This window comes from Plectropomus leopardus, chromosome 11 (assembly GCF_008729295.1).
Source record: "Plectropomus leopardus isolate mb chromosome 11, YSFRI_Pleo_2.0, whole genome shotgun sequence".
Lineage (NCBI taxonomy): Eukaryota > Metazoa > Chordata > Actinopteri > Perciformes > Serranidae > Plectropomus > Plectropomus leopardus.
In genome coordinates, this window is record NC_056473.1 from 28614903 (window position 1) to 28640203 (window position 25301).

The following is a 25301-nucleotide window of genomic DNA, read 5'->3' on the forward strand; positions in this document are numbered from 1 at the left end:
CTGTAATGTGCACCTTATACCTCCACCACCCAACTTCCCCCAGTAGGTGTGGGATAGTATCCTAAATCCTTGTGCACAATGATAACGCCAGAACAAAACTAAACATGCTTAGAACAAGATTAGCAGGTAAATCAGCGTCACAGATCTGCTGTGGTTTGAGAATTTAGTTGTTTTTATGACTCAGATACCTCTGAGGAGAAGGGTTGGGCGATATTGAAATTCCTCTACTGACAATATTGCCTTAAGAAAAAACAACAGAAATGAAATGATTGTCCAAAAACAGCTGAGGACAGACTCACATAGAGATAAAGATCTGGACTGGAGACACACAAGTTGCAATATCTGCATAGTATATGCAGTAAGTGTTAATTTATATAAGGTCATACTGAGATCAGTAAATCACATTTAACACATTTAATTGCCCTCATACTTTCTTGCCACCATCCACAACTTTTCGTAATGCAGATGTAAAAAATGTGTACCAAATTTAACTGAACTATACTGCTCAGTCAAAATGGGGCGACCAGTCTGGGACACAGTGGACCCCTCTGGACTTGACTTCATTCTACCTAATTAATAAAACTGGGACTGACTTCAGTATATCCTAGTAATTTAAATTTATTTTTTTTTACCTGGTGGTGTCTATTTGTTTTTTGTTTTGTTTTTTAGAAATCTATTCAAAAATCCCATATTATGAGATGGAAATATATGGAATTGTTGCCAGAATCCCTAAATTCAAATGTCATAGAGATGGTGAACTGCCGTGACAATAAATTGATGATTTAGCAGGAAATTAAAGAGGAAGGTGCCTGAATGTGATGGACTCAGTATGACCCAACTTTTCCATTTGCTGTGTTTGTCCACTCTGCTCGTCTGTCAGGCTCAGTTTCTCTCTCTGAAATGTTGTCTTCCTTTATCTGTCAGTCCCCCTCAGCTCCTGTGGACTCTGTGTGAGTACTTAAACTAGGTTAAGTCAACAAATGGTTGACCACAAAGTCCCATGGCACCCGCGCACATACACACACACACACAGACACAGAGACAGACACACACACACATTCTTGATGATTTTCAAGGTCATAAGTAAGTAAAATAAGTACTTCACTGTAACTCCTTTTACTGTTTTAGCAGTATTTTTAACACTTTTACTTTCAGTTTAGAGTCGAATTATTGCTCGTTTTAATTCATTGTATGTTTCAATAGTCAGTTATGTACTGAAAAAGATGTGATTTAAACAGAGTCAACGGTTAACTAAGTACTCTTTCCATCCCTTCTGATTTACTGAAGCAGAGCTGACCTTTTCTTTCCAGCCAGATGAGTGCAGCCCTCAGGACTATCTCCCTTTGTTAAATTTCCTGTCAGGAGAGGCCGTTGCTTCTAACTTCCTGTAGGATTGTGACATTTCCTGTGCTATGGGAGGGGGTTCTGGCGGTCGTCTTGCAAAGGCCTTTCAGCTGTTTGAAGAAACAGGATGCAGGACACTGGATAGGCCACAGTTGGAAAACACTGCTTTAGCTGACAGATATTAACCGCTGACTTCAGCCACAATAACAAAATATCACTTCAGACCACGCGCTTCAAATGTTAATTTAATGACACAGCAACAAATCCGATTAACTTTCTCTAGGCGAGACAAAACTGGTGGCATAATGTTTCCAGATATTAGCCATTGTAGTTTTGAATGGTCGCCATTTTAACAGATACGAAAGACGGCAAAACGCGTCTGAATTATCAGAGTCGTGCATTTTGAGGAGCAAGACGAAGATTTAATCTGCAGCACCCATTACTTAAACTCACAGCCTTTAGGTACCAAGTTGTTATCAAGTTGAGCTTCACGGCCTTTACACAGAGATCGCGCTTTAGGGCTGCAACCAAGTCCCCCCTTAATGCCGCCCCTGCATTTTTACACAGAACCAAACGATGGTGGCATCGTGCTGCCCCAGTGTGTAATTATTCACGACATCCCGCACAAAAAGAGGCGTGACGGGTGTGACGTTTAACACACAAATGTCAGTCTCTAGCGTGACATATAATACATGTGTTGGCAAAGCTTTCTAATCAATAATAAAGGCATAACAGGAACATTTAATTTAACATTGGAGAGAATTGTATTTTATGTCTCCGTCGGCTGGTGTGCCATTACAGTATTATCATTATTTATAATATGATGTTAATTCCACTACAAAAAAAACTTGATTATCACAAAATTAGGTGGGAAAAAGTGGATATATTGATATCGGTATCTGTTTTTCGGCCAGATGAGTTGTTATAATTCAGTATATCGGATATTGGCAAAAAAAACAGTATCATTCATCCCTAAATTATTTAGTTTCTTTGTTAGGAGAAGTCAGAGTCATATTTGCTTATTCAATAAATAAAGAGAGTTAAATCAGTCGCTTAAGCAATAGTTCACTAAGAATTCTATCGTAATTATTTGCATAGTTTGCAATTATTTGCCTTTATCCCACTTTTCTTCTTTTATCATTACATTTTATAGTTTATCTTGTTTAAGTTTACCCATGTGACTGTTTTATGCTCTCCCATATACTTTGCACTCATACCTGTTTTAAATTCAAGAGTTTTGTCTTTTATTGGCATTCTACCTGTTTTATATGAGATCATCTCCTTTATTGGCATCTTCTGCTTATACATATGATTATTTTTTTTACTCTTAATTTTTATCTGCTTATATGAGCTTAATTCTCTTATCTACATTTTACTTTATTTATGAAATTATATTTTTGAACTTCCGCCCTCATATGTGTTTGTACACAGTGCTGTTTTTATTTTCACGTTTTTATGCTCTTAATTTTGGTTATGTCATAAAGGGGGCAGGGGCGGGGCTACGTGGGTTTCTGATATCTTATTTTATTCTGTAAACATTTTTATTTGGGAAGCAAGCTTGAAAAGTGTTATATGAATAAAGATTACTATTAATGTTATTACTTTCTGCACATCTTTGTTGTCTGCACCTGCCAGCGGCCTCCCTATGATTTCTCTTTCTCTTAACAGCGGTAAAATATCGGCTATTATTGTGCACTATGGCTGACGGGACAACCTGGCCGATCACTCCGTCGCGATGTGGTGTCACATAATCTGGGTACTCGGTCACAGAATAGCTTGTTACTTCACGTTCCCCGAATCCGAAGTGAACTAGGAAAAATGACATTCTCTTACAGTGCAGCTTATATGTGGAATAACCTGCAAAGCAACTTAAACTTGGACACTCTTCCATCATTGCAGCTATTTAAATGCCTTATTTCAGATCTTGTTTTATGGAGTTTAATTGTTTTTAATCATAATTTCTGCACCATACCATGTTTTCCTGCATTTTTATTTTTAGCTATTTTCATTGCTATTATTGTTTGTTGCTTCGTATGAGTCAGTCGTGTTTCTTTTGATTGCTTTTGTTTTAAATGCGTTGTTCACGCTTGGCATCATATTTATATAAAGGTTTGAATGAATGAATGAGTGTCAGCAGTGTGTTGACGGTTCTTCTCTTCTGCTCTGCGCAGGGAGTCCATCCCGAACTCTCTCCACCATGTCGCTCTCTGCTCGCCCAAGCAGACGCCTCACCACCAGATCCATCACTAGGAGCCAGAGCTTCACTGGAGTCAACACCTACGACAAGCCCTACAGGTACACACACACACATACACATACACACACACATACACACACACACACACATGCACATGTTGTGGGGAGAAACATATGGAAAGGACATCCTGACAGGTGGAGCTAAAAAGACAGACTGTGTGTGTGTGTGTGTGTGTGTGTGTGTGTGTTATAAAGGGTAGAAATGGACCGATCAGTCACAATTTTCGGAGCTTTTTGCTTCCTTATATACATCCCATTTTTTTCTGCTTTTTCCCGATAATTCTAATGGTATAGTAATAGTAATTCTGGACATTGTTTTTTCATTTTTGGTTTTTTTTAGCCTCCAGGTGCCCATACAATGTAAAAGTAAAAACAAGATTTCTGTAAAAATAAAATGCTGACATCATATGAATTCAATTTCCTGATTAGACACAATCACTGCATTGTTGACTGTAAAACAGGACCTGGGATCAAAAAGATTCCTAAATATTTAATTTAATATAGAAACTCATCTTCTGCTTTAACAGGCCGATCAGGGTGTTGAAGGTGTCGCAGGTGTCGGTCTCTGTTAGTTTGATAAAGCTGATGTGGGGGTGTCGGGTTAGGATATTTGAGGATGACGTTGACCTGATGTTGCAGGAGCCTCTCAGTGTTCAGCACTCCAGGTCTCAGCAGGAAGCCCAGCAGAGCCAGCAGGATGTTCACTATGTCCACCAAGTCCAACCCACCACCCAAGGTTCCTCAACCAGAGCGACTGGATCAGGTCTACGAGGCGCTGAAGAAAGGCCTTCAGTGAGTGCACTCACAACACACACAGGCACTCATGCGCACAGACAGCAACTGTGAGCTTTCATTGTGAGGGATCATGCTGTTGACACCGTACTAGTGATGTACGAAAATATCGGCACGTCATCAGTATTAGCAGATATTGGCTTTAAAGTGAATTATCGAAATCAGCCAACATGCTGATTTCCTGATTTCTGTGTGTATGTGTGTGTGTCTCTCAGGTCCTACCTGCAGGTTTATCAGACGGACTTGGACAGTCTCAGCAGACAGATGAAAGAATCAAAGAGGAACTCCAGACTGGTACGTTCTGCTAAAAGGAAGAACATTTCATTTCACGTTTTCAAGCTGAACCCTGGGACGATTTCTCGTGTCTCATGTGGACACAAGCTCTTTTATTTCTTGACGTGTTGGTTTTTCGTTGTTGTCAGTAGCTGCTTTTACACTGAGATCCCCTCTTTATACCAACCCGGCGAATTTAACACTGAACCAAGGACGGCTGCATCAGTGATTATACACACTGCATTGCAGCATCCCACAATCAGAGGAGGCATAACGGCGTGGCGTTTAGCACATGAGCGTCCGCCACTAGTGTGACATAATATATGCGTATATATGTTCCCCTCTTTATCCAATTTAATGTGATGTATAGAATGGCGGGGCGATGTGATGGCGTGATTTCCCGCCTTGAACAGGCAGTGTAAATGAGGCTAGTTAGTCCCTGAACGCACCTGCAGGCAAAGGTTTCAAAAAGTCCCTTTTTTAAGTTGAAAATATGTTTAAATGACCAACCAGCTCAGGAAGTGGCGGGTCATTAGTGTGTCTTATTTTGCTATAATATTTCAGCGTTTGGTACTCAGCATTCCTGAAATCAGTTTTGGTTTGAAAGATAAAAATGTTCTGGCAAAGCAAAGTGTACTTTAACATAAAGAGTGTACATGGTAGTGTGCTGTTACCTAATTAAAAATCTGAGATGTACTGATGATCTGATGTTTTCTGCCTCTTCAGGGTTTCCTGTATGAACTGGACAAGGTGAGTTACTGTGAATCCTCTAATACTGACCTCAACTGCAGAGACAATGTCAGACAGGTTTATAGGCCATACATTATTAATTATATTTCAAAGTGTATGACCGTATTTTATTCTAATTATCAAAACTTTCTACATGTTTACCTGCTGTCTTTATTATTTAGTATCATGTTTATTTCCACAGAATCATGTCATAGTTATCACTTTCTCTTCTGCATACTAATTAGTTTCAACTTTTACTTTGTGGGTTTTTTAGGGCTGTTAAGCTCCCCTCAATAAACACTAACAGTTCCTGCACACATGTTGCACATCAAAAGCTTTAAAACTGCTTAAAGGGCAAAATCCCTCCCATTCCTGCTGGGCTTTTAATTTGAAACATATGCTATAGGTGATAATGGTAGCTCAACAGAGATCAAAAAACGTAACTAGAATCAAGTTATGGTGGATGTGTTGAGTGTGTTTTTAGTAGCACACTTTGTAGTACTGACTTGAACTTTTGGATCAGTGATACTCCCGTGGGCCAAATCTGGCCCCTGAAAGGGTTTTTGTACTTTTAGTATTCATAATGTGCCAGAGCACACTAAACTGCATAAAAATAGAGCTTGTTTATAAAAAACAAATTAAAAATCCAGTAGAGGATCCCATACACACCCTGACAGAAGTCATGGAGTCCCCAATGTCCTAAAACCCTAGAAATGTCCTTAAATCCTAGAAATGTCTTAAAATCCTAGAAATCGCCTAAAACCTTAGAAAAGTCCTAAAATCTTAAAAATGTCCTAAAATCCTAGAAACATCCTAAGATCTTTGAAATGTCCTAAAATCCTAAGACCATCCTAAAATCCTGGAAATATCCTAAAATTCTATAAACATGTATGAGGCTGTTGCGACTGGCCCCTGGCCTTTTGTCAGTTTGCAAATGTGGCCCTCAATCATAGCAATTTCAGTATCTCTGCCTTAAATGGACCTGGATTAATAAATTGTGCAAAATGTCCAGTCTGTTTTCATTAAAAGGAATAAATGTGAGTCTGTGCTTCTGTCTGACAGCAAGTGAAGGTGACGGAGAGGTACATCAGACGACTGGAGTTTCACCTCAGCAAGGTAACACCACCATGAGCCCTGTCAAACATGCCTCACACATCAAATAAATGTAATAAACTAAACTGGCCAAACTGACATTTTAAACCTGCCGTGAGGAGGCTTTCTTCTGTGGATAGGAAGATAAAAATGTGAACCGCTTTTCCCTTTTTTCTCCAGATTGAGGAGCTCTACGAAGCCTACTGCCTGCAGAGGAGACTCAGGGACGGAGCCAACAAGATGGTGAAGGCTTACACTGCCTCTCCGGGCAGCAAGGAGGCCAAGGAGAGTTTAGCAGAAGCCAATAAAGGATACAAAGAGTACACAGAGGTAAGATGACGGGGAACCATTTCCTCCCTGTTTGTGAAAGATTTTACTGATCACTTTTAAAGCTTGTCTGGGTCTGACCCCAAGCTAAAAAGCAGAAATGTTGACCCCCATATGAGCCAGTGTGCAGGTGGGGCCCTTCTGGCCGTTCATAGTCGAGGCTTACAACTAAAGGTGACCGGACCTTCGCCATCAGGCCCTTTCAGCTTTTTTTAAAATCTGCTGCTATTGACATGCTTTTATGTGACGTCGTCTTGTTTTTCTGTCTTTTTATTTCTTTAACTTTTTTGATTATTATTTCATTCATTTTCTTTTATTTGTGGTTTTATTGCTTTTACAGCTTTTAGGGGTTTTGGTCCATTTGTTAGTATTATTTTATTTTATATTGACATTTTGCATCCTGCATCTTGCATTATTTGTCCTCTTGTTGAGGACAGTTGTCCTAGCTCTACCCTGGTTTTGTAGTTTCTTCTTGCTTGTGTTAAGTAGGACTGTTTAGCTCTCTGTTGTTGTATTTTCTTGTATGTATCCTATTTCTGCTTTTGCTTCATTTGTCAAAGCACTTTGTAAACTGTGCTATTATTATTATTATTAGTAGTAGTAGTAGTAGTAGTAGTAGTAGTAGTAGTAGCAGTAGTAGTAGCAGCAGTAGTAGTAGTAGTAGTAGTAGTAGTAGTAGCAGCAGTAGCAGTAACAATAGTAGGAGAATACACTCAAGAGTAACAGGATGTAACTTAGCACAGTTGTACAGCTAACTGCCCTTGTGAATTATAAACATATCCTTGATCCAACTAATAGGAATTCTTTATAATCTTCAGCTCCACATTTCATTCCTGTTTTGTTGAAAGTAATAACTGAGCGTCTCTGTGATCCTGTGTGCAGAACATGTGTGTGTTGGAGAACGAATTGGAGAACCAGCTGGGGGAGTTCCACATCAAGATGAAAGGTAAGAATGAAACAATTTCGCTAGTTCACGCATATGTCTTCACTCGTCCTCCGGTCTCTCTTCTCTCCTTTTTTTCATTCTCTTTCTCTTTGAAATTTGGCATGCAACAACAAAAATCAAATACTTTTAAAAGCTCCAAAGCTTAAAGTGCATCATCTTGTGCTCGCTTTGTTCAACAGTGCAATAGCAGCAGGTACAAAAGAGAGGTACAGAGATCATATGACAAACAGTCATTGTGTTCTTCTTGTTTGTGTCTGTTAGTCTGGAGCCCTGCTTTTTTACCCGTGCAAAATTGATGTGAGAGAGGCAGTCAACAAGACACAAATCGACTAATAATGTTAAGCTGATTATTGGTGCACCCTTAGAAATTATCCATAAATCCAGTTAGGAAAAAAAGGATAAAAATGTGCACATCCATAAAACGTTTAGAAAGGTGCTGGACCCACAAAGAGTGCAAACAAAAGCCAAAAGAGGTCCACACACTTTTTGCTCCCCTTGCAGCTTTTATTGACCTACTTACAAGTGACGTTTCATGCAAAACAGCTCTTCAGACTTCATAAATCCACTTAGAAATCACAAAAATCTGAGAATTATCATATTTTTGGGTTTTCTTTAGTATTAAAGTAATCCAGTGATTGATGTCTATATACTCTGCAAACAGGAACCCTTAAGAGCTCAACTGTAAAAAAATAAATAAATGAATTGGGGAAAAAAAATGAAAGCAGTTTCTACCTGTAGCTGACACTGCAACAGCACATATAATGAGCTTTAATGGGGTCTTGCTGTTATGATGTCTTTCATTGTTTCTGTCATCATATTAGTTCCCAAATAGGCCTTTATGTTGGAGATGGCATGTTTTTAATTAATCTTTTGACTAAACTTTTGACTGCATTTCCACATAAAAGTCAGCTCTATTTGCTGAAAAAAAACAGTGATTCATTTATACAAAGATTTCTCTCCAGCCTGGATTTGAATTAAAAAAGGACCAGCAAGTTTAAGGAAAAGGAGGAGTCATTATGGCTGTAATTGTAACTGAGGTTAAAAAAATTACCCACACATGCTTTTTGAAGAAAAGTCAGTTACCAGCGCAGGTTTAAATCACCTGACGACCCTGAGAGAAATAAATCCAGTCCTAATGGGCCCAATGAGAAGCTGACAGGCTCCGTCTGTTCCTGTTTGTCTTTTAGGTCTGGCTGGATTTGCTAGATTGTGTGCTGGTGACCAGTATGAGGTTAGTCTGTCTCTCGTTCTGTCTGTCTTTTCAATTACAGAGCACTTTATGAATTCTGACAATATTATACATTCAGAACATTGTATAGCTGTAAGTAAATTCTATGTATCCAAAAATGTTGATGTTCATCAACATATTTGAAATGCATAGAATGTATTACTAAAATTACAGAAATGTATTAAAGTGTATTAGGTAAAGCCTATTAGCTATAGTAACATAAATGCTCATGATACATTCATTTCAGCTTTATTTGATTAGTTTCCATACATTTTTTTTTGTGTTTTTTAGAATCACGCAGCTCAAATGAAAAATGTTACATGTAAAATAGACCAAAAAACTTCTTTGAGTGCATTACACACAGCTCTCCAGACATGACTGATGTGGTGAGTGTATGTGTGTGTGTGTGTTCAGATCTTTATGAGGTATGGTCGGCAGCGGTGGAAGCTCCGCGGCAGGATGGAGATCAATGCCAGGCAGGTGTGGGACAGTGAGGAGATGGTGTTTGTGCCGCTCATCAGTGAGTTCCTCTCTGTGAAGGTCAGTCCCTCCCAGTGTTGGTCTGTGTGACTGACTTTGCGTACGCACAAATCTGTGCTTAAACCATGCATGCAACCGATTTAGTAGAAATGTGGGATTCATCAATATTGTCTCACCTGAATTTGTTCAAACTCAAATTTAGAACTTCCTCAGATCAAACTCCATATTCCATTAAGTGAAATTAAACCAGCCGTTGGCAGTCTGATCAAACTATATTCCTGTGGTCTCCCAGGTGACGGAGCTGAAGAGCTTAGCCAATCACGTGGTTGTCGGAAGTGTTTCCTGCGAGACTAAGGACCTGTTTGCTGCACTACCCCAGACGGTTGCCGTGGATATTAATGACCTTGGGACTATTAAGCTAAGCCTTGAAGTCACCTGGAAGTAAGTTTTGCCAAACATGCTGTGAGTGTGCTGAATATTATGCGGAGCTGCATGAGAACTGCACCGCTTGGTATTTGTGTTACTTATTAATAAAACACCCTTTTTTTTTTTTAGCTTTTGTCTCTAATCTTTCTCTTTATCCCACCATCAGTCCGTTTGATAAAGATGACCAGGGCTCTGTGGCAAGCACCGTCAACAAAGCTCCATCTGTCAGCAAGAGATTCTCCACGATCTTCAACCAGAGTCCACCTGACACGCCATCTTTACGTGAACAAGCCTTCTATGTGAGTTCCTCTGTGGTTTAGTCTCGTCTCTTTCACCCAAGTTCTCACCAGAGTACCATTTGATTTATGCTTTTCTAAAGACTGGAACTGCAATATTTATCTCAAAGTTGCTGATTACTGATCGTTTGTGCCATATTCACTTCCATTATCTTTGAAACTGAAATAAAATGTGAGAGAGCTAAATGCAAAATGGCAAAACTTGAATGCAAAATCTCAAGAACACTTTGAAAAAATTCTTTGAAATTTTGCAAAAACATCCACTTGGACTCAGTGATGAAGTTTTAGATCTTGTTGGTCGTACGCCAAAGGTCAAGGTCACTGTGACCCTTCCATCCGTCTCATTCTCGTGAACATGATATCTCAGGCTGACCTGGAGGGAAATTGTTTAAGTTTGGCACAAACGTTTACTTGGACTCAGCAATGAGCTGATTAGATTTTGGTGGTCAAAAGTCAAAGGTCACTGTGACCTTGCGTCCTTCTCATAAATGTAATATCTCGATAAGACCTTCAGAGAGTTTACTCAAATTTGGCACAAATGTCCACTTGGACTCAAAAATGAGCTGATTAGAATTTGATGGTCAAAGGTGAAGGTCACTGTGGCCTCACATACCATGTTTGTGGCCATATGTAATTCTAACAAAATTTCACAAAATATTAGGTCAACGTGGTTCAGAGCTGCAGCTGTAGACGGAGGATTTGAGTTTAGCCAACATCCAGCGGTCCCTAACTGCTCTGTTGCCCTTTATTCCACCTGCTGCGACTCTGACGTGCAGTCGCTACCTCGGAGTCTGACCAGGCGGCAGCACTGGCCGCTGCTGGACATCTTCAGAGACACAATTAGCCAGAGCTGTTCCTGTAGTGACAACTCACCAACACGACCGCCCACTGCAGTAAGTCATTATGGAGTAGAGCTCCCTCTGGTATACTGACTAGTAATGAGGGTGCAGAACATTAGAAACCTAGAACAGTAGTCTGCAGCTTTATGCGCATGGCTTCATGCAGCCATCAGGTATGTATGCACGGTTTGGAGACAGCTCTGACAGCTGATTTCACTGACTGTCAGCTGGAGTGTTTGACCAAACTGAAGCTCTGCATACATACAGTATGACCCTCCACTGGCCCATAGGGCAGTAGGACCTCCTGACAGAACCTGGACAGTTTCCTTTAGCCCCCTGCTGTAAATTTTGAACCTTGGCGAACTCTGGATCTGTGACTCTGTATGTTTACCATTTGATATAATTTATCAACTTAGACTGGAAAGAATAAAGAGAGAAATCTGCTGCAGGGATGCTCAACTTGTTTAGCTTAAAGGCCACTTTTGCAAAAATGAAAAGAGGACAGGGGCCAATCGCAGCAGTCCCAAACAAGTTTCTAGGATTTGAGCGCAATTCTACGATTTCAGGACATTTCATGGATTGGCGACATTTCTCAGATTTTTGGACATTTCTAAGATTTTAGGACATATCTACAATTTTAGGGTGTTTGTAGGATTTTAGGACGGTTCTAGGATTTTTGGGAATTTCTGGGAATTTTAGGACATTAGGGGCTCAACTAGGGCATCTGTTGCGGGGTGAAGGGAATCCTGGCTCTTTTTTTGTTAAACAAAAGGTGATAGACAGTTTGACACGCTTTGACTTTGAGGCCGACTGAGACCTTGTGCAATAACTTTATGATAACGATGATTGATGACAAGAACATACAATGTTGATAATGTTGTAATGTTTCTGGAGTGGTTCAGGTCACACGGGTTTCTCCAAAAACCTTCAAGATTTAATGGCACTTTGTAAAATCACCATTTCTGCAGGTAGTTAGCCTTTTGATGAGACTTAATATTTAAATCTGATCACTGAATGATCCTTTGGAGCAACAGTTCCATTAAGTTTGATGAACTGAGACATTATTTTCAGTTGTTTGGGTACCAGGGTCATCAGGTACACAAATAAAAGGGTTAATGGGAGAACATTCACTGAAACTTCACATTGATATACAGTACTGTACATTTGAAAGCGTGTCCTCGTAGTTTTGTTTAGCTTGCTGTTGACATATCAGTTTCTAGTCGCTTGTTCTTGTGCAGCACGCTCAGTTTTCTATAATGTGGCCACTGAAGCTGAAAAGAAGAGAACAATGAGGAGTTTGAACGCTGCTTGTTCATGAGCTGAAGATAATTAATGACTGTGTATCTGAGTTTGCCAGATTGTTTAATCTGAATCTTCGGAAAATGTCGCTGTGATCCAGTTGAACCTCATCAACAGATGATATGTGACAGATAAGTAAAATGGAAGAATCCAGCGTCAAACACTGGGGAAATTATCAAAAGGGGCAAAGTGTGTGAAATGTGTGAACCAGCCAGCTGGGATGTTTACTGACTCACTGAATCTACATGTGGTGTTGGTCAGTTTTAGCCTGCGAGCTGTCAGTCTGCCGGAGCTCGTGGCTGAGAATAAAAGTGAGGCCTTTAGTATTCATGTCTTGTCATGTAGTCTCTTTAGGCCTCATTCACAAAAAATAACCCAACTGCTTGTCCTGTCTATTTTAAACTTAAAAGATAAGATTTGAGGCCTTGCCGTGTGTTTGGTTTGTGATAAATAACCACGTTATCACTTTGCATACATGCAATAAGATGCTTAAAGGAAAAGTTAATATTTTGATGTATTAATTTTGTCGGTGTCATGTATTTGCGTTCGTAAGTCACAGAGCTGGAGTCAGGCCGTGCTGCAGCTGGAGACGCCGCACAGATGCGCTGAGCAGATGATGAACAGTTACTGGTCAAGTTGGTTTTTGTCTCGGAATTGAGCGCATTTTGACCACATCGGATTTATTTGCTAAAATTATTACTGTGATTGGATGTAAAATGATGGAGCCAGTCACATCCTGGTTAGTACGGTCTGGACTACAACATCAGCTTCAGCAGATGAATTTCAACATCAACAAATCCTCAAACATCTTAAACAACCTTTTGTTCACCGTGTGGAAGACACTGTTGTGATATGTGCCTGAGTCATCAGAGTGTGTCCCTCTGCTTAATCAACTTCCCCGTCCATGTCCGACTCCTGTCTCCTCAGTCCAAGCTTTTAACCAGAGCTGTCCTCTTACAGAACATGCTCCGCCGGCACGAAGAGCTGGAGAACGGGACAGCGTGGTCCAATTCATCAGAGTCTTCTGATGACTCGTCCAGTCCTCGGCTTTCTGTAGGAGGACAACGCAACTCTACACCTCATAAGGTAACACACGACACACACTGCACTTTATTTCAGCTGATTTTCCAGCTGAAACCTGCTGGATTCCTTTAACCAGGTGACCTACAGCCAATCATGGCCTGAGCTGAAGAGCAGAAGTTCGTGTAGTTTCCAAGGCTGGTTGGTTAAGGTTAAGTTTGTGATTTATCTTGATTAAGTGGGATGATAATGATTGTAAAATTCTGTGATCTGGTGTTTTGTACTCTATTCACATCACAGTCTCTCATTAATTTATTTGTTCCACCTACTGTTTCCTTCAGAAAATACTAATTTTGGTTAAACCTGGTACAATGCATCTCTCCGTGTTTTATATAAGGTTAATGTTTTATTGGGCACGTCCCTGTCTAAATAAAATTACATTACATTACAATACAAAGAGGCTGAGTCACGCTCTTTGACTCCATCGGAGATTGAGTTATGGCACATGCGCAGTGCGACTACAGCAGCGATGTTGGAGGGTTACAGCAGACAGCGCTTGAAATTAAGGGACACTGTCTGCTCAGGTGCTCGTTGGGTTCACTATTTTTAACCACCATAGGTGCACTTAATGAAGTAATAATACTCTGTTACATTACACCACTGGATTTCATCAAACTTTGACCTCCTGCTTTCTGTGTGAACGTGCAGTCAGGGTTCACAGTCTGGGTATCTCAGTAGGCCTCTTTGCAGCACTTCCTCTCAGGCTGCCTGTTGTAGGCCGACTGTGACCTAAACCTTACGCTGTCTGTCCTAAACCAGATTAGCCATTGAAATGATGGCAGTTGTTGGCATGTTACACGGGGATTAGGATGGAATTAATTGTTGGACACAGGTAGCGCTGGTATAATGATTTGTTTTAGGTAGAGGGGATTTATTTACCACTAAGCCTTATATCTGTAGCAGCTCCTAACAAACAGGGCATGCATACAAGAAATGCTTTTGATTGTCAATCAACAAAAAAAGGGTGCAGACCTTACCGGTAACGTGGATCAGCTTAACTAACTTCCCACTTTCTTAGCCGTGTGGTTCACTGACTGTGTGGACGGGCTCACACGGTACGTTTACATGCACAGATAAGTCAACCTACACTTACAGCGCAATAAGGACATTTAATTGGACTACTGTCCTTTTCCCAGTATACAAGCACTGGGGGAGAATTGATTTATTGACAGAAGTATGTTCGACCTACAAACTGATAACGTGACAGTAATCATAACTGTTAGTGTGACAGATAGGTTGTATGTTAAAACATAATGTGATACTCTGTATTTTCAGAATGACCAATAATGTCAGCTCATCGTGAGAACATGAGATCTTTACAAAGAAATTAAAAAGTGCAAGTATATATATACTACATACATAAAAGTTATTGTGAATGTGTGAATTTATGTAATGTTTTTACTGTTCCCAGTTATAATAAATGGTGCCATTTTGGCAATTTTTATTTTGGCAGGCCAGCAGGTTTGGAAAGCATGTTTTCTTAAAAAATCACAAAAATAAAATAATAATAATAATAGCACAGATAAGTCAACCTCCACTTACACGCCACAAGGAGATAATAATAATAATATAATAATAATAATAATAATAATAATAAAGAAAAAATTTCAAAGAATTTGTTTATTTTAAATCACCACAAATTTAAAGGAAAAAGCCAAAAAAAAATGGGCTTTTTCCAGGTTAAGCCCCCAATGTCTTCAAATCCTAGAAATGCCCTCGGTTTTAACTAATTTCACTTTATTCTTACAATATGTTTTAGTTCATTCTGTTTTAAGCCCACTTGTTATTTACATTTTGTCAAATAATTTGAATATGTGGTCATGTCTCTTATGTGCGGACTTTGCACTAATGACTAAGGAGAAATCTCGACCCAGTGGTGTTTGTCACACTTCAGCTAATATCTGAAGTTACTGACTGTGCTGTTTCTGTGTTGGGTTGGACTCTCCCTGTGACTCAGTGTGTCCATGTCTGTCTCTGTCTCTCTCTAGGGAGTGGTGGTGACACCAGACATCCAGCCAGCTGCTAGCGGAAGTTCCTCCCCTCAGCCCGACATCTCATTTTGCCCCAGAGACTCCTTCTCCTCAACTCCAAACTCCACACACCAAGTCAGCGCTGTCAGTGACACAACCAGACAGCAAGCAGAGAGCAACAGGTACTGTTTAGTTTCTGTGCTTTCACTGGTAGAAATAATTTTTAAGTCCTGGCCCCTCCGGGGTCGAAATGATTTTGTTGAGTGAGGGTCCCCTCTATGTCTTAACTGTTTGGTAGCAAACAAAAGAAAAATGCCTACAAGCTGCTGTGTGTTGGGATGCACAACCAACAATGTAGTTTTTATAAACTGCCAAACCCAAACATTGAACTTTTAAGAGTAGTGAGCGATCAGCAGAGAGAATGGGGGAAAGTGTGCCATTTTCAGCAAATATTTTGCTAATTTGACAGACAAACTGTAGAAGTTGATACTAAATGACCTCTCTGGGAGACATAAGGTGCTAAAATATACATTTGACTTGCTGATATCAAATATATTTAGCTTGCTACAGCCACTTTGGAAGTGCTTCACCATTCAGTTACATACTGTGACTCTGAGAGTTTCCCTGCAAAGAGATTCAAAAATAAGACACACACATCCTGTAGTGGGTGCTGGATCCAAGATAAACCAAAATGTGAAAAGATAGAGGTCCGCACACCGTGGAGCTCCCCTTAAAGGATTTTATTTTGCGAAATAAGTGACCAAAACGCTCTTCTTATAAGTTTTTTGACTTGTAATTTTTCTATTGCCATCTTAAATACAGAATAAATAAATAATATACATAGTGTGTAAAAAGAAAAAGCATCTTCAAAAAAGCAGCTTGTCTCTGTGCAAGTATGTGTGTAGATAAATAACAGTGTGTCTATACATTTAGAACATACACAGAATATATGCAAAAAATATATTTGACAATATAATTTTTCTATCTTCATATTGATTGTCAAATTTATTTTTTGCATGTATTCTGTGCTATAATACTATTTATTCTCACTATGTTTTATGTGATTTGTATTTGTATTTACTACCTCACCTAAGATTGAATGACCTCAGCTGTTTTGAGTCACGTGATTGTTGACATGTATTTAAGATGGCAACTCAGTAGAAAACTAACAAGTGTGGGAAAAGCGTTTTGGCTCGAAACGTCACTTATTTTGCAGAATAAAATCCTTTAAAGGGAGCTTCCGGGTGTGCTGAGAGTTTCCCTCCCATGGTAGGCGTTGCTTCCAGCTTTCATGTTGCGCTCTGTCTCTCTATGGGTTAACATTCTCCTGAATCAGTCAAATTTGTTGACTGATTTGTTAAATTTGCCCTTCAACACCAGGGATGTGTTTGCATTGGCTGATATATATGACCTGATTTTACAGGGAGGAGGAGAAAGGGACAGTCACTGTGATGACCAAACCTGACACTGAGGACGAGGACGCAGTGAAACAGTCTCCCACAGCAGCAGCGGACGGGGTGTGTTGACTAACAGCCATGCCTCACGCAGTTACTCGCGCTCTCTGAGCCACATCAGTGAAAGCAGCGCTGATGGCATCGTGTTGACCGACAGGTCGGCCGAAGCAGGAGAGGTGATGTCTTTGGCGTCAGGGCTTTCCATCAATGACATTGAAATGGAGATGTCCGTCAGAACTCCTGAGCCGTCCAGCTCTGCCCCCACAGACACCGAGCTGTCAGCAAGGCTCGGTGTCGTTGACGAAAACACAGCAGCTGACGCTGTCACACATCAACACCAAAACACATCCAGCTCTGTCCCAACATCCTCCTCTCGCAGGACCGAAGGAGCGGACCCTAACACTCCGTCACAAATGAACTCACAGCCAGAGTGCAGCACGCTCCCGAGAGCGCTGATGTGATGTATGTAGCCCGGCGGGTGTCGGTGGAGGAGGAGCTGCCGGGCGCAGGAGCAGAATGTCCCTCCAGACAGGGCGACGGTCCAGTGGACAGTGGGCTGGAGGACGCCCTGGCAGCTTTGGTGTCCTCTTTGGATGATTACAGAGGACAGTTCCCTGAGTTACAGCTGCTGGAACAAGAACTAAAGCTGCTGCAGGTTACACTAAAGGTGAGGATGGAGCATGTGTGAGTAATTCAGTTAAGTTTTATTCATAAAGCCCATTATCACAAATCACAGCAACATCATTCTGTCCTTCGACCCTCATAGTGGATAAGAAAAGAACCTCACGAGCTGTAGCCGTGTTGAACTCTGCAGCGGCACTGAAATTCCTGAAAACAGCCATTTTTTTGACTAATCTCAGGAAGACCCGTTCAGAAATGTCTGTACCAAATTCTGACAAGTTTGATAAAAATATCTGCTTGCAGCTGATTTCGGGAAATTACTTTAACTCCCCTCGTACATACGGAAAGTCTTTATATGGAATGTTATCTCCTTTGAACAAGGTTGTTATCTCCTCCCTCGAAGATAAACTAAAAAAATAAACTATAAAGTACTGAATAGTTTATCTTCTATGCTGGTCTTGCGGGTAGTGCTGGTTTTCTGCCAGCACTGAAAATATTAAAAAAATGTCACCCTGCCTTTTATGGCTTTGCATAGTCTGACTGTGTGTTTTCCTGTTGTGTAACTGTATGTGTGTGTGTGTGTGTGTGTGTGTGTGTGTGTAGGGTGGTAGGCACAGCCGTTCACCCAGCGTGGTCAGCCTCACAGTGGAAACAGCTCTGGGCAGCTTTGACTTCCTCAATGCGTCTGACTGGGAGGAGGACGAAGAGGAGAAGGCGGACAAGAGGAGTAGAAATGGCAGGTCAGTGCTGACAACATCTTCAACATCTTTCAGCTGCAAGAGCGAGGGCGCAGGAATCTCCTACTGCGTTTAAAAAAGTTGAGCTGCATGTTAAACTCTAAAATAACTGATTATTGACGGGTTCATATGTTTATAAATCATGGATTTATCTGACAAGGATTCATGGGTAACAGTTAGCCTAGATTGTGTGCTGTAAATTAATTATTTTTTTTTTACAAATAGGTTGATTTATCTTTTCTAATAATTTTGTGGAATTTGTTTTGACGTGTTTTTCAGACATTTTTTAATTTTTGAGAAAAAAAAACGAAATACATTGTCAAACTATAATCGCCACTTAGCAGTAACTCTGAGTACTTTCTAGGGGTACACAGAAGTCCAATGTGTTGGTGAATTACTGAAAGTAACCAGATGCTCTAGAGAACAAAGTTTGCATATACCACACTGTTCATCAGATGTAATATAGATAAGATAAACCCTTTATTAGTCCCACAGTGGGGAAATTCACAATGTTACAGCAGTTATGAGAAGAAACAGCTGAAGAACAATACAACTGTAAAAAAAAAATATATATAGATATATATATATATATATAAACAAATATATATATAATATATATATCTATATATATATATATATATATATATATATATATATATATATAATATATATATATATATATAAAAACTAGGTGCCAAGCATGATTTAAAAAAAAACAAGGTGCAAAAATTACAAGGTGCCAACTCAAATGGTATAGATATATATATAAAATAATTTCCCAAATAAATAAATAAAATAAATAAATAACTTCTCTGATTTTGCACAACTTAATTTGTTCAGGGAGGATCGAGCTGCTGCTGTTGAAGTGTCTCATTGTTATTAAAGTATGTTGCTGCCACCTAGTGGACCGATGTTGCACCTCCTTCATTAAACTGGTATTAGAGAGCATGTGAGCAAAATCTCTTCCACTTTCATAACTTCATAACAAAAAAAATGAACTATGGCTTCATGAAGATTTATTTTCTCGGCTCAGTGTCTCAAACTGTTTGCCACCTCTTGTTTTTGTTTACGTATCTCATCACTGCAAGTATCAGCAGATTTTAATGGTGACTGGGGAAACACTGATACCACAGTGTTTCAGCCTGTGTAGATTATGAATCTTAAAGCTTTACATTTTGTACAGAGCTGATTCCAGTGAATTGTTTCTCCCTACATCATTGTGTAACACTAATACTGATTATGTGCTGCCTGTTTTATATCGTCTGTTATCTTGTGCGTCTGTGTGTGCCATACTGAGGGGTTTAAAACTGAAGTGACTTGAACTGTGCATTCAGATGCTGGATCCAGTCGACCCCTGACATCAACAGGGTTCATAAAATCTTTGCATAATTCTCTGGACGTCATTGAAAATTACTCTTGTATGTCTGCAGGTCTCTGCAGGACAGAGGCTGGGACAGCCCCTCCTCCCCCTCTTCCCCCCTCACCACAGGCTGCTCCACATTAGACCGCTCCCTGGTGGTCCACTTGAAGAACTGCAGCACACAGCTGTTGGTAGGAGACCCTCAACATTGTCCTCAAGTTATTTCACACACTTCAGTAGAGGTCTATAGCTGCCTTAGCGCTCATGCTGTGACATTTTTACCTTTAATCAGAATCAGAATCAGAAATACTTTATTGATCCCTGAGGGGAAATTGCCTTTAGTTACAGATGCTCCCATTCAAAGTCTTAAAAGAAGTAGGAAAGTATAGAATATATCAATAAAATTTAAACATAAGTACTAATATAAAATAAATATATCTAAACACTAAAATAAAAATATAAATGTACATTTTGTTCTCGTTTCTACAAAATATTCTACAACATTTGAATATAGAATATTACACATGGATGTAGTTATTGCATGGGATTATTGAATAATTGGGTCCGTCAAGGCTCCAATTTAACAGAAATCCCTTCTATGTCAATCTGTCTTTGACGAAAGCAGCACCTTATAGATGGATAGAGGACAAAATTAATTTTATTATCATCTGAAAAAGCAGGATGATGGAGCTGTTTTTTTATGGTTGTGTTTATAATGGTAAATTATAATAACCCTAATAAAACCATTAACATCAATATAACAGAGTTTCCCGGATCGTTAAAAGGCAAAACGCATTGAATTAATTCATCTAAAAATAAATGCTTAATTGGTTTTCAATTGATCTTTGAAAAGTCTTAGAAATTTTTATGATTTTATTTATTTATTTTTTTTTTTTGTCTGACGTTGCATTTTAAAATCTAAAAAAAAAATCCCAGTACCCTTTTTTATTATATATATATATATATATATAATTTAATAAATTCCTTTTCTTAAACTCATCATGATGGGAATCCGAGTGGTAGATTGAGAAAACTGAGCAGAAATAAACATATTCCCTCCTCTGTTAGTAAACCAAATAGATAATTTTATGATAATATAAGATGCTCATTGTCCTCCTTTTGTTCTACTCTAAAAAAAAGCTGTGTTTTTTAACATTTGATGTTAATAAACTAACTTTTTCACTGGATAAAAAAGTCAGTTTATGCTACTATAAACATTTGGGCAAAGTAAAATAATCCTTCAGTGTTTGTTATTAGGAAATTGGTCTTAAACTTTATTCCAAGAGCAATCAAAAAAGTCTCAGAAAGTCTTAAATCTGCCTTGCATTAAGCTGTAGGAACCCTGTGTAATAAAACCATGAAGTGATAAGAGCTATAAGTATCAAACCATAAACAAAACTAAGGGTTCGGGTTGGGTTTGGAAAGGGGAACACAGTCTCCAACACAACACCGAATTTACCCACAATTAAACTGATTTTTTTTTTTTTTTTTTTAAAAAGTCTTATATAAGGACCTTACTCACATCGCGATTAATACGTTAACGCCGACAGCCCTAAATCAGAGAAATGCATTCTTAAAAAAGCAGCAGTAGCAGTTCTAGTTTCAGTAATTGAATAATTGTGATTGTTGAAATTAAACATGAAGCAGTAGCAGTTGTGTTATAATTATGATGATAGTTGTAAAAGTAAATGTTTTAGTAGTAAACAGATTTTATGCAAAAACACAAATTAAGGTTAGTCCTTTTTGAAAAACTTTTTAGTATAATCACTAAAACTGCATCTTATCATACATGAGTGTTTTTGAAAACTTACTGTCGTGTCACAGTTTACTTGAGTAAAGTGAAATATGCCGTATCATGTCTGCAGTGTCTGGGTATGTTTGGTCCACTGCGGTGTGGAGAGATGTACGCCTTGGACAGACTGCTGAGAGAGGCTCGAGTCCTCGAAGTCATCCGACGCATCTCCAGGGACAACCCGAGACGCCCCAGACAGCCTGCTGAGGGTGAGCTCCAGTGTACACGAGCCCGAGCCTTTACTCTCTGTGTCTGAACATGACGTGTGATCATCAGTCACAATGTTTGCAGCTTTGTTGTCCTTGATTTAATTCTATATCTATTTCTGTGTATGTACATCAAGAGCGCAAAAAGTCAGAGTTCAATTCCAAGTATGTGCGCTCACTTGGCCCTTAAAGCTGATTCTGACGTCAAGTGACAAACCAAAACCTTAATACGTCTTTTCTGCTGAGCCGTCGATGTTGTTTAGTGACCTTCAGAAATGAGCAAACCAAAGATTAAATTCAGATCAGTGTGTAAAATGGTAAAATGGAAGAGATGGGTTTTTTTTCGAGGACAGTTACTATTTCATTGTCCTTTTCTTGGTATTATGTAGTCTGTTTTTACACTTTCTGGTTGAAAGAAATAGTGTCATTTTGGTGATTTTTATTTCTGGGGGCCCACAGGTTTGACAGGCATGTTTTTTTGTTCTTGTAAATCAACAAAAAGTTCCAAAGAAAAAAGGCAAAAAATTAAGAGAAAAAGAAAATTGCCAAAAACATAACAAAATCACCAAAAATAAGGCAAAACAATAATTGCCAAAAACTTTTGAAGAAAAAAATGGCAAAAGATTTATAGGAAAAAATGCAAAAATTTGAAAGAAAACAAAAGGCAAACAGTTTAAAGAAAATAAAATAGCCAGATGTTTCTAAAAATCCCCCCAAAAAATTAAAGAAAAAAGGATTTGGGCTATTTTTGTTTTGTTTTGCCTACAGAGGTCCGGGATAGGCTCCCAATGTCTTCAGATCCCTGAAACGCCCCTGCCTTTAACTAACTGCACCGACTGACAGGGGAATGAAATGTTCCCACTGGTGCGCAGAGCCATTTAAACGCGGCAGTAATTGTAGTTGTAAAACTAAAACTAAGTTAACCCTCTCTTCTCTTCCTCTCTTCTTACTCTGTGTTATCTTCCTCCGTCACAGTGGTACCACAGCTGGGCCTGTGCCTGGGTGCTGTGTCACTATGGCAACAGTGTGTGGGGCAGGGCAGCGTGTACAGCACGTCTGCTGAAAACTTCCTGGTTACGTTATCGACAGTTTACTCCAGAATGCTGCCTGAGAAGGCCAGCAGCATGGCCAACACAGGTGCGTCAGCATCTGCATGTGCACAGTACACGTGAGAGTGTGTGTGTGCCATGTTAACACCCGTGTGTGTTTGTCCAGTATTCTTGAGTCTGATTGAGCGAGTGCTGGATCAGAGGTTACCACGGCGGGGCGGCAACAGAGAGGGAGTGATGGTGACGCTGTTCCAGCTGTGGAGTTACCTGGAGGCTAACAGCATCAGCGACATGGAAACACACATCACTGAGCTGGCAGAAGAAGGTAAAATACAAACACACGCACACACACACACAAATGCAGCTAAAGGCATACAGAGAGGACTTATGATGGGTTAAACTCCCTCCAACAGTGTGGTTGGTGCAGAGCCTGGCGTCATGTGACCAGGATGTGATCGTCCACACACTGCGGCGTCCTGCAGAGTGCAGCCTGAGGAGAGAAGGACTTCACGCTGTGGCCAAATTACTGAAAGACCCCCGAGGCAAAGTGTCGGCGTCTGCCAGCTCTGTGCTGAGGAGCCTGGCTGCCCAGCCCAGACAGAGAGAGCAGGTGACACTAGATACTCTGTGTGTGTTTGTGTGTGTGTGTGTGTTTGTGTGTGTGTGTGTGTGTGTGTGTATTTTATAAGTATTTATTATTTACATGTTCGAAAAAAATGTCTATTAAATTATTACTAAATTGTCCTTTTTTATAACATTCTCTGTGACCCCAGTAGTCCTCTGATTAGGCCCAGTAACCAGGCCCGAGCCCACATAAACCTGCACAGTTTCTGTCTGAGCAGTTTTGGGCGACTGGTCGACTCGTTTTGAGATTTGTGAGTGTGTAATGACCTGTACTGCAGAAGTCAGCACTGTTTCCTTTCCTCCTCCTCCTCCTCCTCCTCCTCCTCCTCCTCCTCAGGCTTTGGTCAACTGTCTGGAGCTGCTGGAAGATGACAACTTGGACACCAGAGTGTGTGGCTGTAAGGCCTTGGCTTGTCTTAAGGTACAAACACACACAGAGATTATGTCAAATTCAAAACTGCCTAAATACCATTTTAAGGTTAAATTGATCTAATGGCTTGACAGTGGTAAAGTTAACACTCATAAAATCGTGTCTGTCTGTCTGTCTATCTTTTGTCTTTCCAGGCCAAAGAAAGTATTGACCAGTTAGTGTATCTCTGTCGGACAGACAAAGACGAAGTCCGAGATGCTGCCAAACAAGCGCTGCTAGTGCTCGGTAATAATAATCATCACACTAGTTAGAATGACAGCTAAACAATACATTTCTTGGATAAACTGTTATGTGACTGTGAAAATTAGACCAGTGTTAAGAAATAATTTTGTTCTGTATGTAACTTTCAGAGTAATAATTCAGACGCAAACCACTGTTTGGTAAAGATACAGTGGCGTAATGGCGTCCTGAGTAGAGAATGACGTCAGGATACCTGTGTGTGTTGTAGTCTGAGCTTCTCTGTTTTTTGTTGTAGTAGAGAGAGTTCCCACTGATCCTTAAAAAGTCTTAAGAGGCTTTAAATTAACTTATCTAAATATAAGGCCTTAATTAGTGTTAAAATGTCTTAAATCAATATTTCAAAAGTCTTGAAAATGCAAAGACGTCGGAAGTAGTTTATTAATTTTTTTTTTTGCTGACGTTGCATTGTAAAATTTCAAAATGATGGGTAATATCCATTTTTTAAAATAATTTAACAATTGCCTCTCTCATTAACACCACAAAGATCAGGATAGAAGAAGAAAGTTTTATTGATTTTTTTTTTCAACAGTTGAAGACTGTTCGACTTTTTAACTTGTACCTTCATAGTACCTTTTATACAGAACGGTGAGCCGGCGTAATGACGTAATAATCCAGCACATTTGCAGTTGTTAAGCTCTGTTTATGGAGTTATGAATTTCACATACTGAGCTCCTTACAATGACTTTGGTCGGCCTGCTGTTTCTTATATACTTACTCTAACTAAAGTGACTTAAATCTATTTTTTTGTGTTTTTTCATGATTGATTTTTTTTTTATTCCATTCATTGCTATATTTGTGACACAAGACATTAATTAAGGCAGAAATAAGGAGTCTGCATCTTGCTTGTTTTCCTTGTTTTCTGCCATTTGACCACATCCAACACAAATGTCTGTGGAGAAGATGAATGCATGCATGCATGCATTCATTCATTCATTCATTCATTCATTCATTCATTCATTCATTCTTTCATTCCACTTTTTGTTCTTTCATGAATTGTGTGGTGCAGGCGAAGAGGGGAAGATGGCCCACAGACACGTGGAGACGTCTCAGGACGGCATACCAAGACTCTTCGCTCCAGGAAGCATGGCCAGCACAGCTTTCTAACACCACACACACACACACACACACACACACACACACACATACACACTGGGTGGGGACAAAAAACAGCAACACAATATGAATGTTGTGTTTTGGCAGTGATTTGACACAAAGTCTCAGTGAGAATAAGGGTTTTCATCTCCCCCGTAATGACCACCAAGGAAATTAACACAAGGTATACACACTGTCTGAGAGGTTGCAATAATACTCACAGCAAGGACGGCAACTCCACATCACACTGGGCAAACATTTGAAGTCAGTCAGATGCAAACACACCAGTTGATATTTATCAGCTTGTGTTAACTACTCA

The 25301-nt window shown here is 39.6% G+C and overlaps 1 protein-coding gene across 1 annotated transcript in view; it reads left to right on the plus strand.

Moving 5' to 3' along the window:
* The window catches only part of ripor1 (RHO family interacting cell polarization regulator 1), a 36843-nt gene extending 11810 nt beyond the window's left edge, over window positions 1-25033 (plus strand). The window contains 25 exon segments of the mRNA XM_042496933.1: window positions 3516-3639; window positions 4240-4392; window positions 4608-4686; window positions 5392-5415; window positions 6457-6510; window positions 6667-6816; window positions 7696-7759; window positions 8947-8990; window positions 9402-9527; window positions 9760-9908; window positions 10060-10192; window positions 13288-13413; window positions 15396-15559; window positions 16801-16891; window positions 16894-17269; window positions 17272-17498; window positions 18056-18192; window positions 19620-19740; window positions 21415-21550; window positions 22523-22684; window positions 22763-22921; window positions 23010-23206; window positions 23558-23641; window positions 23785-23875; window positions 24897-25033. Coding sequence (XP_042352867.1) covers window positions 3516-3639; window positions 4240-4392; window positions 4608-4686; window positions 5392-5415; window positions 6457-6510; window positions 6667-6816; window positions 7696-7759; window positions 8947-8990; window positions 9402-9527; window positions 9760-9908; window positions 10060-10192; window positions 13288-13413; window positions 15396-15559; window positions 16801-16891; window positions 16894-17269; window positions 17272-17498; window positions 18056-18192; window positions 19620-19740; window positions 21415-21550; window positions 22523-22684; window positions 22763-22921; window positions 23010-23206; window positions 23558-23641; window positions 23785-23875; window positions 24897-24994 — 3269 coding nt within the window. The 3' untranslated portion in view covers window positions 24995-25033.
* The last annotated feature ends 268 nt before the right edge of the window (window positions 25034-25301 follow it).